Source organism: Pipra filicauda, unplaced genomic scaffold, assembly GCF_003945595.2.
Source record: "Pipra filicauda isolate LSUMZ 115617 unplaced genomic scaffold, ASM394559v2 scaffold46_size3722508_pilon, whole genome shotgun sequence".
Lineage (NCBI taxonomy): Eukaryota > Metazoa > Chordata > Aves > Passeriformes > Pipridae > Pipra > Pipra filicauda.
In genome coordinates, this window is record NW_024104609.1 from 3694057 (window position 1) to 3707374 (window position 13318).

At 38.2% G+C, this 13318-nt stretch overlaps 1 protein-coding gene across 3 annotated transcripts in view; it reads left to right on the forward strand.

Moving 5' to 3' along the window:
• The window catches only part of FTO (FTO alpha-ketoglutarate dependent dioxygenase), a 236512-nt gene extending 224906 nt beyond the window's left edge, over nt 1-11606 (forward strand). Inside the window, exons 9-10 of one of the 3 annotated variants that reach the window (XR_005565376.1) lie at nt 4285-5426; nt 7525-7544. Coding sequence is in view for 2 of the 3 variants with exons in the window: in XM_027732281.2 (XP_027588082.1) it covers nt 4285-4453 (169 nt within the window). In the remaining variant the exon portion in view is untranslated. Of the gene's footprint in view, nt 1-4284 lie in introns of all 3 variants that reach the window. The other 2 variants (XM_039386146.1, XM_027732281.2) reach the window with 2 other exon arrangements.
• Nucleotides 11607-13318: the final 1712 nt, after the last annotated feature.

Here is a 13318-nt window from a genome sequence, read left to right on the forward strand (position 1 = left end):
AGCTGCAGATTGACCCCTATTGATCTGATTTGACTACACTTCTCTGGAGTAGACAAACAGTGCAGTAGAATTCAGGGACCCTAATTCACAGTACCTTATTTAGGTTCCTGGGTAATTCTTATTTGCATTAATCACATTCATCAGCAGAACCTGAGGCTGCCTCTTGGCTTTTATGCATTCCTGTTCCTGACAAGGGAACAAAATGGTATCTGCATTGAAAAAGGACTGTTTTAAGAATATTGATACTTGATAGTTGCAAAACTTAACTATTAGAAAGAATACTGTTTTTCAAATCAATGGCTCACGCATTACTGTAAAATATATCGATTAAAAACAAAGCTTAATGTTAGTCATTTAGCCAGCAGAGTGATGCAATAGTGAAATAAATTTATCCTTTGACTTTTACATTAACCTTTTATTGACTGCTTGCATACTCATAATTAACACACACTTTAGCTAGCTTGGTTAATTCTAGCATTGTGATCAGTGTGCTCTGATGTAGCTGACACCCTGATCATCAAAATGTCAGTGCAGCCCAGGGAACCATAACCAGGCAAGTGTCAGTCTCACTGAACAGATACACCTGCCCATGGAGATGTTAGCCAGCTTCCAGGGAAAGTGTCATGTATTGCCATGCAAGTGGTCATACAGTCATACAAATGTTTGTCATCACTTAGTTGAGCATATATTAATAGTTCTTGGTCCATATTAATGAGCAAAGTCCGTTTGGAAAAAACAGGCAAAAAGGGAATCAAAAATCTGTGAACTTTTTACAGGGTAGAGGTAGCGAGAATGTGCACTGCAACAGTAACTAATTGTTCCTTAAAAATGGGCTTTTTTAATTGAAACTGCCACGAATCTAGACTGTTTTAGTAAGAAAGCAGAGACTATGGAGTTTTGTGCATTCTGCACATCTTTAGACAAACAATCCTTTCTATAATATGTTGGTGAAATGTATTGTCAAGGTGTTGCAGCTAAATTGCTCTGAAATATATCATAGCAGTTTTTGTGTTGTGCAGATAAGATATTGAAGGTGCCCCTTGATTTGGCATCTATTCTGTATCTCAGAGCTTGTGTGATTTCCACTCTTTACACGTTTTGTACGTATGATATACGCAGATTAGTTCTGCTCTCTTTTGGACATTTGACTCTATTAATTCAAATAACAGTTTTTAATTGATATGGAATACCTTCATTAACTTATAATATTATAAATCTTGGTACTTTCCCATTACCACTGTAGTTCTGTGTTTGCAGTCTTTCCCACATGGAACCTCATAGTTTCTTTTGTATTTGGGAAAATAATTTGTGTTTATTGTGAGTTATTGTTGATAACTTATGTTAGCTATCACATACAAAAGAATTTGAAATAATTGTGTGCAATCATCTGTGCCTTTGATTGTTCTGCTTCAGTTTAAAATATTGCTATCCTTTCGCAAGATATTCAGCTCTGTTCCACTGCTACAAATTAAAGACCATTGTAGGAACAGTTTCTCCTACAGAAATTTTTTTAAATCAGTAGTAATATACTCATCTGGAAGACCTGTTCTTGCACCCTAATTCTGAGTCAAAGCACATCTTTGTATGATTGTGTTCGATCCTGTGGTTGCTATTCAGGTGAATTGCCTAACGAACTGCCAGGTACAGTGGTGACTGCTTAGAACCCAGCCCCATACCTTCAAATAGGAGCAGCTTGAGTTGGCTTTGATGTCAGCAGATCCAGCATAGGGACTGTAATTTTGTTCAAAATACATAATTCACAAAATGTAAAAATGTTCTGCTGTTCTCACTGTATAAAGCAAAGCAGTAGTAATCCAACAGAAAGACAAAGGAGCTGTGGGATTGCTGAACTTGGAGTATTATGGCACTGCTTTCCCTTTTTTGTGCTTTTACAGTGATGCATTTCTGTCATCAGACTTGCACAACAACACTTCCACTCCTCTAACTTCTCACGTGGAATATGCTCTGGCTAAAACTTCCCAAGTTGCCTGGAAGTTCAGGCACATGCTTAGTTGTGGGAAGACCTTTCAGCAATGGTTCTGTGGGTAACAAAATTAGAGAAGGGAAAGTAGTGAGTAGAGGCTCATGGGCTGTCCAGGCACAGCATCACCCTGACTGCTGCCATGTGTACAGCAACACAAATGCCCATATGGGAGGGGAAAGCTGGTCAATCCATTTGTGTGAGAGAGCAATGGTAAAAAAAGACATGAAAGGTTAAAAAAGGGCGGTGAAATGGTGAAGAAGCTAAAAGCTGATATGTCTTTTCTCTCAGTGAAAACTGTGTTAATAGCAGATGTGTGAGAGAGAGAATGTTTATTATTATCATAAGCTGAGTTTTGCAGACCACATAACATACCTGCAGTACTTACTGGCTGAGCTTCCTGCTTTGTCATCTGTAATAATCTCTAGATGGTTAATTTATCCCCTTTTAGATTGAAATGCTTAAACTGGAATATCTTATACTACCCACCAAATAGATCATATTATTTTGTGCCAAGGCAGAAAATAAAGCAAGATTTTAAAAGTCTTATAGAGTTATGCTGTAATTAGTTTCAGCTTCCCCTGCATATTAATTTTCTCCTGTTCCTTTATATAATTTGGAAAATGTCTTCCAAACATGATGGCACGATCAGTTAAGTACCTCTCAGAACCATACACTAAACTGCATTTGCTCTAACAACTATTATAAAGCAGCCAGCAAAACAAATCCTCTGTTATTCTGTACAGTGCAGCTTATCAATGCAAACAGTTTAATATTTATGCTAAGAGGATTGTCACAAGTAGCTTCTGTTCCTTTAATTCTTGTTTTAAATAAATAATGAGAACATTTAAACACATTACGCTTCCCAGGGCCCTGAGGTCGGCTAATCTTATTATTTATGAAGTGATGTGCTACATAATAGTACTTAGTGCATGTTAACAGATGCTATTATCAGGGGCTGATGTGGAGAGCTGAAGATATATTGGAATGTTATGTGTTAATACTGTCCTTGTAGTGTAATGTACGATGGATTGAGTGCCCAGGATGCTGGTGTGGCAATTAACCACCCACCAACATGGGTGTAAAGCTGAAGTATGTTTTCTCATGGGGATTACACTGCTATTAATAATTCCCAAGAGAAGAAGACATCTTTCATTTGGCAACAGTCTCTTCCTGAAGGTTGGCAGTGTGGGCAAGGAAGTTGCATGTGTCAGTATTTTTCAAGTTCATTCTACAGAGATGAAAGACACACATATGTTTAAAACAACTTTTAAGTTCTTGCAATTATGTGCTTTACGGAACACAAACTTTAAAAAATGTCTTATAAGAGATAAAAGTGCATTTCTACATTTTGCTTGTTATCTCTTTAAAAAGCTATATAGGCCTGCAGTATATACCAAAATTATGGTAATGTTCAGCATTTTTGTTTGCCTTGCCCCATTGTGAACATTGTGATTAATAAGCAACATGCAAATTGCTTGAGGGGAAGGGAAAAGAGGGAGAGAAATCCACCTTGAAGTGTGACAGTTTTCTTGATGCAGCACGTTGCATTACAGTCTAATCTTTACAGATGTGATAGTTAACACTTATAAAACTTTCTTCTGCAGGCTGCAGTTCAGTTGAATATTATAATTAGACTTCACTAGTATTGATGAATAATCCATTTAATAAAAAACATTGTAATTTAAACATTTTCTCTGGGGACTAACATACACTAACCTCTTAATTTAATTTTATTGAAGTTTTGCCCACCTATTCATCACTGGAAGTTGTTATTAACCTCCATTTCCATTTATCTTTATAGAATTTTCTCTTTTTATATTGCCTTTTTCAGACCTAAGCAGGTTGATACACTTGTAAATCTCCAGAATCTACAAAGCTAGTCCGGCTTCTTTAATATTGTTTAATCTATCCCCCCTGACCTTAATGCAGTAAATTCAGTTTAATCTTTCTCAATAATCTAGTAATACATTGGAAACCGCCAAACATTTAAATCTGATAATGGTTTAATCACATACTTTAAATAACAGCTGAGATAATGAAAAAATAATTCACCATATAAAGGAACACTAACTGAGTTTTCTCTGTGATTGGCTTTTTGAGAAATCCCTGTAGAAAATACAAAGCCTACAACAGAAATCAACTTCACTGGAAATGAGCAATCCATTTGGTCAGAAGATGTCGTATTTCTTTTTTATTATCATCTTTCTCTTTAAATTAATGCACAAATGTATCCTCGCTGAGTATTCAGTTTCTGGATACAGTTTTACTTACGTAGTTCATCTGCTTACCTTTCTTTTCAGGTGCCAGTCAGATGCAGCAGAGAGCTTGCCAGAAGACCAGAAACCAGAATGTCATCCCTTCTGGACAGATGATGATGAATGTAATATGCCTCTGCCATATGATCTTGAAGAAGTAATTGCTTATCTACAAAATCTTACTCAATGGATAACAAGTGACCTTCCAGCCTAGAATTATTGATGCTCATCATTTGGGGAGAAGCTTTGTAGTTTAACATAAATCCTTTTCAGCTTTATGATTCCTTCATTACGTGTTGTTTTATATGTCAATGCAGATTTTACCAGTCATCACACAGTACCTTAGTTACTGTCTCATAATAAAAAAGACCAGCCCCCAAATTTACAGAAGCATGTGTTTTTTAAGACCTGAAGTCCGGAACACCAGCCTTAGTCCTGGTGCTCCTGTGCTCTGATTCCCATTGACCCTACAGCCCAGGGATATCCATGTTTCACAGAAGCACAGAATGGATCAGGTTGGAAGGGACCACAGTGGGATCATATGATCCAACCTCCGCGCTCAAGCTGGGTTGTTCTAGAGCACAAGACACAGGATTGCATCCAGACAGTTCTTGATTATCTCCAGTGAGGGAGATATTACCCTCTCTGGGCAATCTGTTGTTCCTCATATTGAGGTGGGACTTCCTGAGCATCAGTTCTGCCCATTGTCTCTTGTCCTGTATCTCGGCACCACCAAGCAGAGCCTGGTCCACCCTCTGACACCCTCCTCCAGATACTGGTAGACATTGATAATGTTCCTTCTCAGTCATCTCTTCTTGAGGTTGAACAGACCCAACTCCCTCAGCCAGTGTGTTTTCACAGGTTCCTTTGGTATCTATATTTCAGCTTCTGTGAGTGCCTACAACTGCCTCTGGTTTGACAGGTTTGAGCAATACAAGGTGTATCTCATACCTGTGGCAGACTTAATGATTTGGGCATCCTAATGAGAGGTGAGGTTGGGGTGAGCCTGCTGGAGATCTTCAAAACAGAGCTATGAATTCTTCATCCACTAACACGGAGGGGCAGGAGATGGTGGAGATAATCCTTTATGCAGTGGCTCCTTGTTAGACCATTTTTTCAGATGAGGAACTCTGGAGGAACATCCTAACATAGATCCCAAGACTTTCTTGCTGCTTTGCATCATAGCAGTTGAGTACTCCTGGGAGAGATTTCCAATGTGAATCTCTACCTCCTGGGCTCCCTGGAGCTCAGAATTCAGTTCCTAACCATTATTTTGTTTTTTACGTGTTGTGAATTCTGTTCTGAGGCCAGGTTTCCCAGTGCACTGCCTGAAGAGCTGATGGACCTAAATAAGGCTTTCAATTTGGGTTGTTGGGTTGATATTGGGCATTACAGCATCTAGTGAGATCTATGAGAACAAAACCAGAAGACTATGAGAAATGAAGCTGTTTGTGAACTGTTTTGTAGTAATGTGCTATAAAAAGAACAATTCTAGGTTGGATGATATATAGCACTGCTGAATGAGACAGAGAATTTTGATTTGGTTAAATTGCTATTTTAACTTGAACTGGTGTACAACTTTGCCACAAAAAGCAGAATAAAATCATTAAAGTGAAAAAGCACTCAGGCTCTATTACCACTACAAAAGAAGCCAGTAAGACTCAGAGCTTGATGTTGCCACCAAGAAATGAATATGCCTCCCATGTTAATCTTCTGTTTAAAGTCACTGCTGAGGCCAGGCTCACCCAGAGCATACCAGCATTCTGTACTGGCAAAGAGCTCTGTGTGCAGATGAGGCTTGTCCTGCTGAAAACTGTACGTTTGACAGTCTAACGTGTGCCAGACCTCCCTGGAGCTAAAGAAGCTGTGCCAGTAAAAATTCAGTTTTAGTGGTATGAAACTGTGTCCGCACCTACAAACTTTTGCCAGAACAATTATATCAAGTAGAGATTGTACCTCATAACACTTTTGGCATAGTTGTGGCAGCAAAACTGTAAAGACCTGAATCAAGTGTTTTCGTTGTAGTCCTGGGCTTCTGCAAAAACTGTTAGCCACCCTTTAGAATGTAAAGACTCTCTGAAGAATATATTATTATTTAAAGTAGATTTAATTATATTATTACCTTGATCCACACATTTATCTATTGTCTCTTGTGCCACAGATTTCATATCATTTGGAAATACTGTTATGGGCATAGCTTTTTCTTTCCTGCACTAGCTAAAGCTTGCTTTACCAGTGGGCAAATAGCATGTATTTGGATTAGTGCCACACTAAACACTGTTTGCTTTGGAGATCACTTAGGGAAAAGCTAGCTGAAGATGTGGGAATTCTGCTTTTGAAAAGGCAGTTCTTAGAAACAGATATTGCTTTGGAAATAAGCAATATGAATTCAAACAAGTTAATGATGTAACACCGTTAACACAGTGTTTGAGAGGACTGTTTATGCTGTTACTTTATGATTACTTTGTGTTTAATTAAGCACTGCTAACAACTGTGGGCATCACAGTATTGAAAGGAATCTGACCGCCACAAAGGGTGGACAAGGCACATTAATGTTGTAGTTTTTAGCTGAAGTGGAGGCATAGCTATTAAAAAATGATCAGCAAATAATTATTTCCAGCAGCAGTAGAAAAAAACCAAACCACTAATAGGAGACTGCTGGCAGTAATAATAGAATTTTTAAAAATACATGTTCACAGGTCTTGCCTATGCTTGAAGATTTAAGGTATTGAATTAGCTGAACTAGTACTAGTCTCAGTGCAGTCACATGGCACTCATTTAAGACATGGATGGCAATGACATAGAAAAATGAACACCTTTGTAATGAATAAAACCTAAGATTCACTGCCAAAATACCAATAATCAAGTGATTAAACAAGATTAATGCTCTGTATTGCATTCCAGTCTCACATCATCTAAATCAGTATAACTTGATTGAGTTCAGTTGAAATGCAGAAGTATGAGATTTCATATCTCCAAAGCTCACAGGAGTTGGTAGCAAAGACATGAATAAGGTTGATGGAACTATTTGAAGCACATAGTAATGCCAAAGGGTACCCCAAAAGAAGAACACAGTTGAAGGTAAAAAATTATGTAAAAAACCTGGGAGATCAAGTGTAAATTATCTCTGTGTTGGGATTATGTACTAGAAGCTGACAAATACTTTGAGGTTTTCTTTTTATTCAAATAGTTATAATCTAGCTTTATTAAAATAGTTATAATCTACTAATGATAGTTTAGCAATCCATTTATATTCTAGCTTTAGATGACACGTTTCCATTTTAGATGAGCTGGAAGACACAGACTCTAATGGATATTCAGTGTATAGCAACTGTTTGCCAAGCCTGGCTGCTCCAGAAGCATGAGGACCAAGGTCAAGTTTTTTCAAGGAAGAGGTGAGAGCATAAATTAACTTCTGACATTAAATTCAGTGATTCTTTTTAAATGGTGAAGTTCACGACTTTGCTTACATTTACTTTTCACCAGCCATAACTGAATTAAGGTAAAATAGTTCACTTGCACGTGTGCACCAGGCTAAATGGATTGCAGAAGATACAGATCTGTTTGCCTGTCTGCACTTGCCTTTAGACAATATTCATCAATTTTTAGAAAAGCTACTGACTAAACATGGAACCAATACAAATGAAATGCTCGAGGCAAGGGCTTTCTTTTAAAAATCTGATACAGAGTTGGTTTTACACTGATAGAAAGAAAATGTTGGCAGAAAATGAAAAACTTTTATTGTTTCTGTAATTTGGGGGATGAAAGATACAGACTGTTTCTAAGTATTTGATAGAAAACTGCTGTGTTATGCAATGTAATTAGAAATATTTTTATAATGCTTTGTTCATATCCTGTGTATGAAAATACTTTATCTCATAGGTCCTTTCTTCTGTTAAAAAGGTTATGTAGATAAATAATAATCTCAATACAGTAGATTTTAAAGGCATCATACTTATGTTCTAAGCTTTACAGCAGGTTCTGATTACACAAAGTATAAATTAAAGAATGCCAGGAATAATCACCAACTGGACACTGTGCAGGATGAGTAACATGCACCACAATAAATATCCAAATCAGTTCCTCAGTTGGGTGAAGCATACTGTTAATAATGCCAGGGTCACGGTCATTCATTTGCTTAAGTGTTGGACTCAGAGATCCTTGTGGGTCCCTTCCAACTCAGAATATTCTGTGACTCTGGATCTCCATCCAAATATGGTTTAGGTTCACTGGTAATGGTGCAAAATGCACTACAAAATCATGCTGGACTACATAATGCTGTGGGGCAGATTCAGGGATTCCTTTGACATAATAGGGAATAAAGAAATTAAAAGATTACTAAAATCCATCATGAAAGGTGACTAAAATATTGTAGAGTTTAGGAATGGACATTGCTCCTTTCTCAGTTGTTGCAGTGCTGTTCCATTAATCCTCTGCCATGCAGTAAAGTTTGGGCTATTGTAATAGATATTAAACTAGGCCAGGAGCTGGTGTCTAAGCTGGGGTGAGAGGAGGGGAAGAGAGACGAGATGCACATGAGACCCAAGGGATGTGCTTTCTCAAGGCCACAACTTTATTAACTGAACTCATATGGGAGTCATTGAGCTGTAACTTGTACAGTGCAGGTCAGGATCCCTCCCTTAATTGTTGCCACCTGGTGCAAAGTTAATGTTGGCTCCTTAAACCCCTTCCTGCCCCTGACAGCTGGTCCTCAGCTTTTTGCTAGGAGCTGACCACTCTCTGCTCACACCAAGGTTACAGAGTTGGTAAGAGTGGTTGTTCCACTGTAGCAACAGGTGTGAGAAACTCTCATCCCCAGCTTTGTCCTCCACCTCTGTCCTACTGCCCCTCCATGGACTCCACTCAACATCTGTTTCCCTTTTGAGATTCAGGTTGCTGCAGCTCATCTTCTTACCTATCCCACCAGGATGGTGAGCTGCCATGGGGAGGAGTCAGACAAGGAGGATACTGTTTGCAGTGAGGTTCCTCATCCCAAAAAAGACACCCTCTGCACTCCCCACAAGAGAATGAAAATCTCAGCACTACACTAACCTGGCATTAGAGGAGGGGAGCTGCTGGGGAGTGATGAAGGACTCTGGCTGAACCACCAACACTGGTGTTTTGGAGGACTCCCAATCTGTCTGATTCTGGCTGTCACCTCACCCCACCTGTAGAGGCAGAGGCAATCCTGAATAGGACCACTGTTCTCTTTCCTGTCCAAACTGACTCTTCCCCTTCAATGTGGCTGGGCTTGCATCTTCATTTACATTCATCTATCCTCTTCATCTTAGCCTAAGGGCATTCATTGAACAGGAGAAGATAATTTATACAGTTGTAAAGAGACTGTACGTAGAAAGGCTGCAGAACTGGCTGAATAACATGTAAAAGCCAAGAAATAACTGATAAAATTATCACATTAAAATGCTGATATTTGGGCATGAGCACTTCACATATGTCATGAAAACTATGGTTTATCTCCTTATTGCTTTGGAGATATTCATAATCCAAAAGGATGTATTATACTGTGGTTTACATCCCCTAAATCTCCACTGGTTTTAGAGGGCTTGTCCATGATGACTAAGAATTTGGTCACAAAAGTTGTTCTCCTCCCCCTCTCTATCATCGAATATTTGCTTTCATGCCAACACATCTTGATCTGATTAGTCCCCTTGATTACAGACTAAAGTAAAAAGTCAGGTGTATAGGATTCCCATTATCCTTTATTTTGCTGCTTCTAAGAACAGGTCAGATAGAGTTATTTCAGTGAAAATGTGAACAATCAACTTCTGTTTACCATTAACCTTCAGTTTTCTTTTCTTAAAATCAAATCAGGGCTTGGTAGGCAGTTATTTTCATACATGTCCCTTGATCAGTGGAACAATCTGTCAAAGGCCATTAAAGCCTTTATTAGGTTGAATTGCATTCAAAGTTAAGCTATCCAATCATTTGAAGGGCTATGATGATTGTTTTTAATATAGTATACATTGATTTCTCTGTCTGAGTAGAAATGTAACTTTGAAACTAAGCATGTATGACTAGGGCATTTTGCTATCTGGCATGTCCTGAGAAGCTTTGTTTCTTGTGGAAGAGGAATGTCTACATAAAAAAAGGAAAAACAAATGCAGTGAAATCACCTGTACGTTCTCACAAGCCTTTCATTTTTCCTAGTTCATTGTAACCCTCACGGTATAACATATGTGGAGTGGGAGGAAATTTTCCAAGGCCCTTTGCTCAAAATCTTCACTGAAAAATTTTGACATCTCGTTGTAGTATTTTAGAAGCGATTCTGTATCTTAAGATCTCAGGATTCTTTACACAGGGAAACTGAGGCAGAGGTCAAAAGTGCAGCAGGGATCTGACTGCTAGCACTGGAACTGGGGGTTGTGTAACCCTCCATCAGTGGTATATCCCCATCACTTCCAGTTAACCAGCTAAGTTTACAGATTAAAGATGCTCTCATAGAACTTGTTGTCCTCCAAAGTTATATCTGTAAGTGGAGCTTTAATCTGACCTACTCACGTCATATTTAGCACAATATTTATTTGCATAAGACATGATAATGCATCTCATGTAATAGAGATCTTTTGTGCCTCCGAAGGTTTGATTAAACTTTCCAGTGAGTCTTTTAGTTACATTCGAGGTCCCTGAGCTCTCAGTGGAAAAGGTAAGTTTTATTGGAACTATTAAATTATTCCATGGAGACTATGCAGTATATAATACAATATAATACAGTCCACACTCTTTTACCTCTGTTTAAAGTATGGCCACTGCATGCCCTCAAGGGGGTATAACTGCTGTACTAGGAAACTCTTAAGAAAATGCCCTGTGGGTATTTGTGCTATTTACTAAGGTGAAGATGAGTTGCTGGAACAAACTGGAATGTTGGTTATGCACCTATTAGCACTTTAGTCTGGTACCTATTTGGTAGTCTGGTAGTACTTTACTGAGAGCACTACTTTACTAGTTATTTTGATGAACATCCTAATAGTGTATTACCCAAACATTATCAAAGGATTCCACATTTCTTTCATTGCTGTTCTTTCTCTTCTGTCAACTAATGGCCCTCCTTTCCCTTTTGTCTCAGTATTAACAGTAATGTTATTAATAAGTTTTGTTCTTTTTTAGACTGACATGACTTTAAAGTGAGAAAACTTTAGAATTATATATCAGATAGCAATCTCTGAAGTACATTTATTTTCAAACCAATTTATTAGGATTTTATTTTGCTCCTTTTTTGTTTAGTACTTCCACATGTAATTTTTATTAAGGACTATTTATATAATTATGCAAGATATATGGTGAGAATATAAGTTTGTGTTATGTATTTACTGATTTACTGACATTTATCAAATAAACCAGTTAAATAATCTGTGTCTATCATTTGCCCTATAGAGTGTGTTAGGTCTTGTCTTCAATCCCTCATTGTTGCAGTGCGTGGAAGAAAAGTATATTTTTCCCACCATCTAACTTCGGGTGCCTATGTGAGAAAATTGTTTTCTCTAAGCTTCCTATATGCCAAATAGTGAGAGAGAAGCTTCTTCAAAGCAGCAAACTCGAAGATGCTCTGAGTCTACTCTTCAGTGACGCATTTCTAACTACTTGAACAGTGTGGCAAGTCCAAGTTAAGTGCAAAGTTATCCACATCTGCTTATGCTGGCAATTTAATAATGGTAAATAGATAAAATAGACAGTGAAGAATTTGTCTTTATTCTTTGAATTGATAGAATCAAATTCTGGTTGTATTGCAAATCTTCTAGTAAGAAAGGCAGATTAATTTTTGTTACTTTGATTAGAGTCAGACCATAAATGAATATAACTGACTTCTACCCCCTGTAATACTATTTACTTCAGCAAATATTTAAGGCTCTACTAGGTTGAGAACATATTCTTCTGGCTGTGCAACCTCACACTTCCCACGTCTGACACAAACTCTTATTTGGTGTGAGTAGTAGGAACTCAGTGCCTGCCAGCTCTGCATCAACCTGTTTGAGTGTATAAACTGTTCCATGTTTGTTGCTGTAGAGTTTGCAATTTAAAACATGCAGTCATGTTAAACAAGGCAATATCAGAGAAATGTCTCTTGCACATAGACTAAAAGGTAGTGAGATTTGTGATGTTTGTTGTTTCTAGGGAGCTTCATTTCACAGATTTACCTACCACCCACATCAGATTTTGTGGAGGGTTGTACTGCATCAAAGGAACAGTTGTCATTAGTTGTCTCCATCCCAGGGCTGTGGAAAGCTAAGTCCATGCTATCCCAGATTCAGGTTGCATAACAAGGCAAGGATTGAAACAGCAAATTTCCTTTGATACTCTGAAGAGAGCCATTGTGGAGAACAGCAGGATGATTTGATGTGCACATGCCCGTGTGGCTGAGATGCACTGCAGTGTTCTGTATTACTTGGAGTTCCCTTAAGGCCAAAGACTGTGTGCCCAAATTGTTCTGCATTACTAGATTCCGGCCAAGAGGTGATGAAAGTGTGAATAATATTGGCCAGGATGGAATGGAGTCTCCAAGCAAAAAAGTTGACAGAGAGCATTATTCACAGACACTCCAACTTAGAGTCAGCAAGGCATCCAAGAGGTAAGAAATTTGATTTCTTAGCCTAGAACATTCTTTCCTTGGCTTTAGAAAAGATTTAATTGACTTAAGTAAAAGTCAGGCAACTGGATGGAGACCCATTTGCAAAACCAGTGTGATTCTGAAACATTCCTTACAATCCATTGCGATATATAGTATATGTATCTAGAAAGACCAAGATGAGTGTCCCTGGGATCTACAGTGCCTTAAACAGTTCCTTTTTTTTCTGGTTGTCTCAGAGCATATTTTCCTTTTCCTTAACTTTTCATAAAAATGGGTAAAACATAAAAAGGCGGTAGTGACCTTTCAAAAAAAAAGATGCAACAAAGGGGCCTTTGCTGGGGGGACACAAGCACAAGGAGACTCAAGAACAGGCATCTTCTGAGGGGGTTGAGAAGCTCTTCCGGTCTCTGCACTCAAAAGCAGCTTGTCTTAAATGAGACAGAGATTAATAAGGATTCATTGTTTGTTGAATTTTGATTTTTACCCCAATTCCAT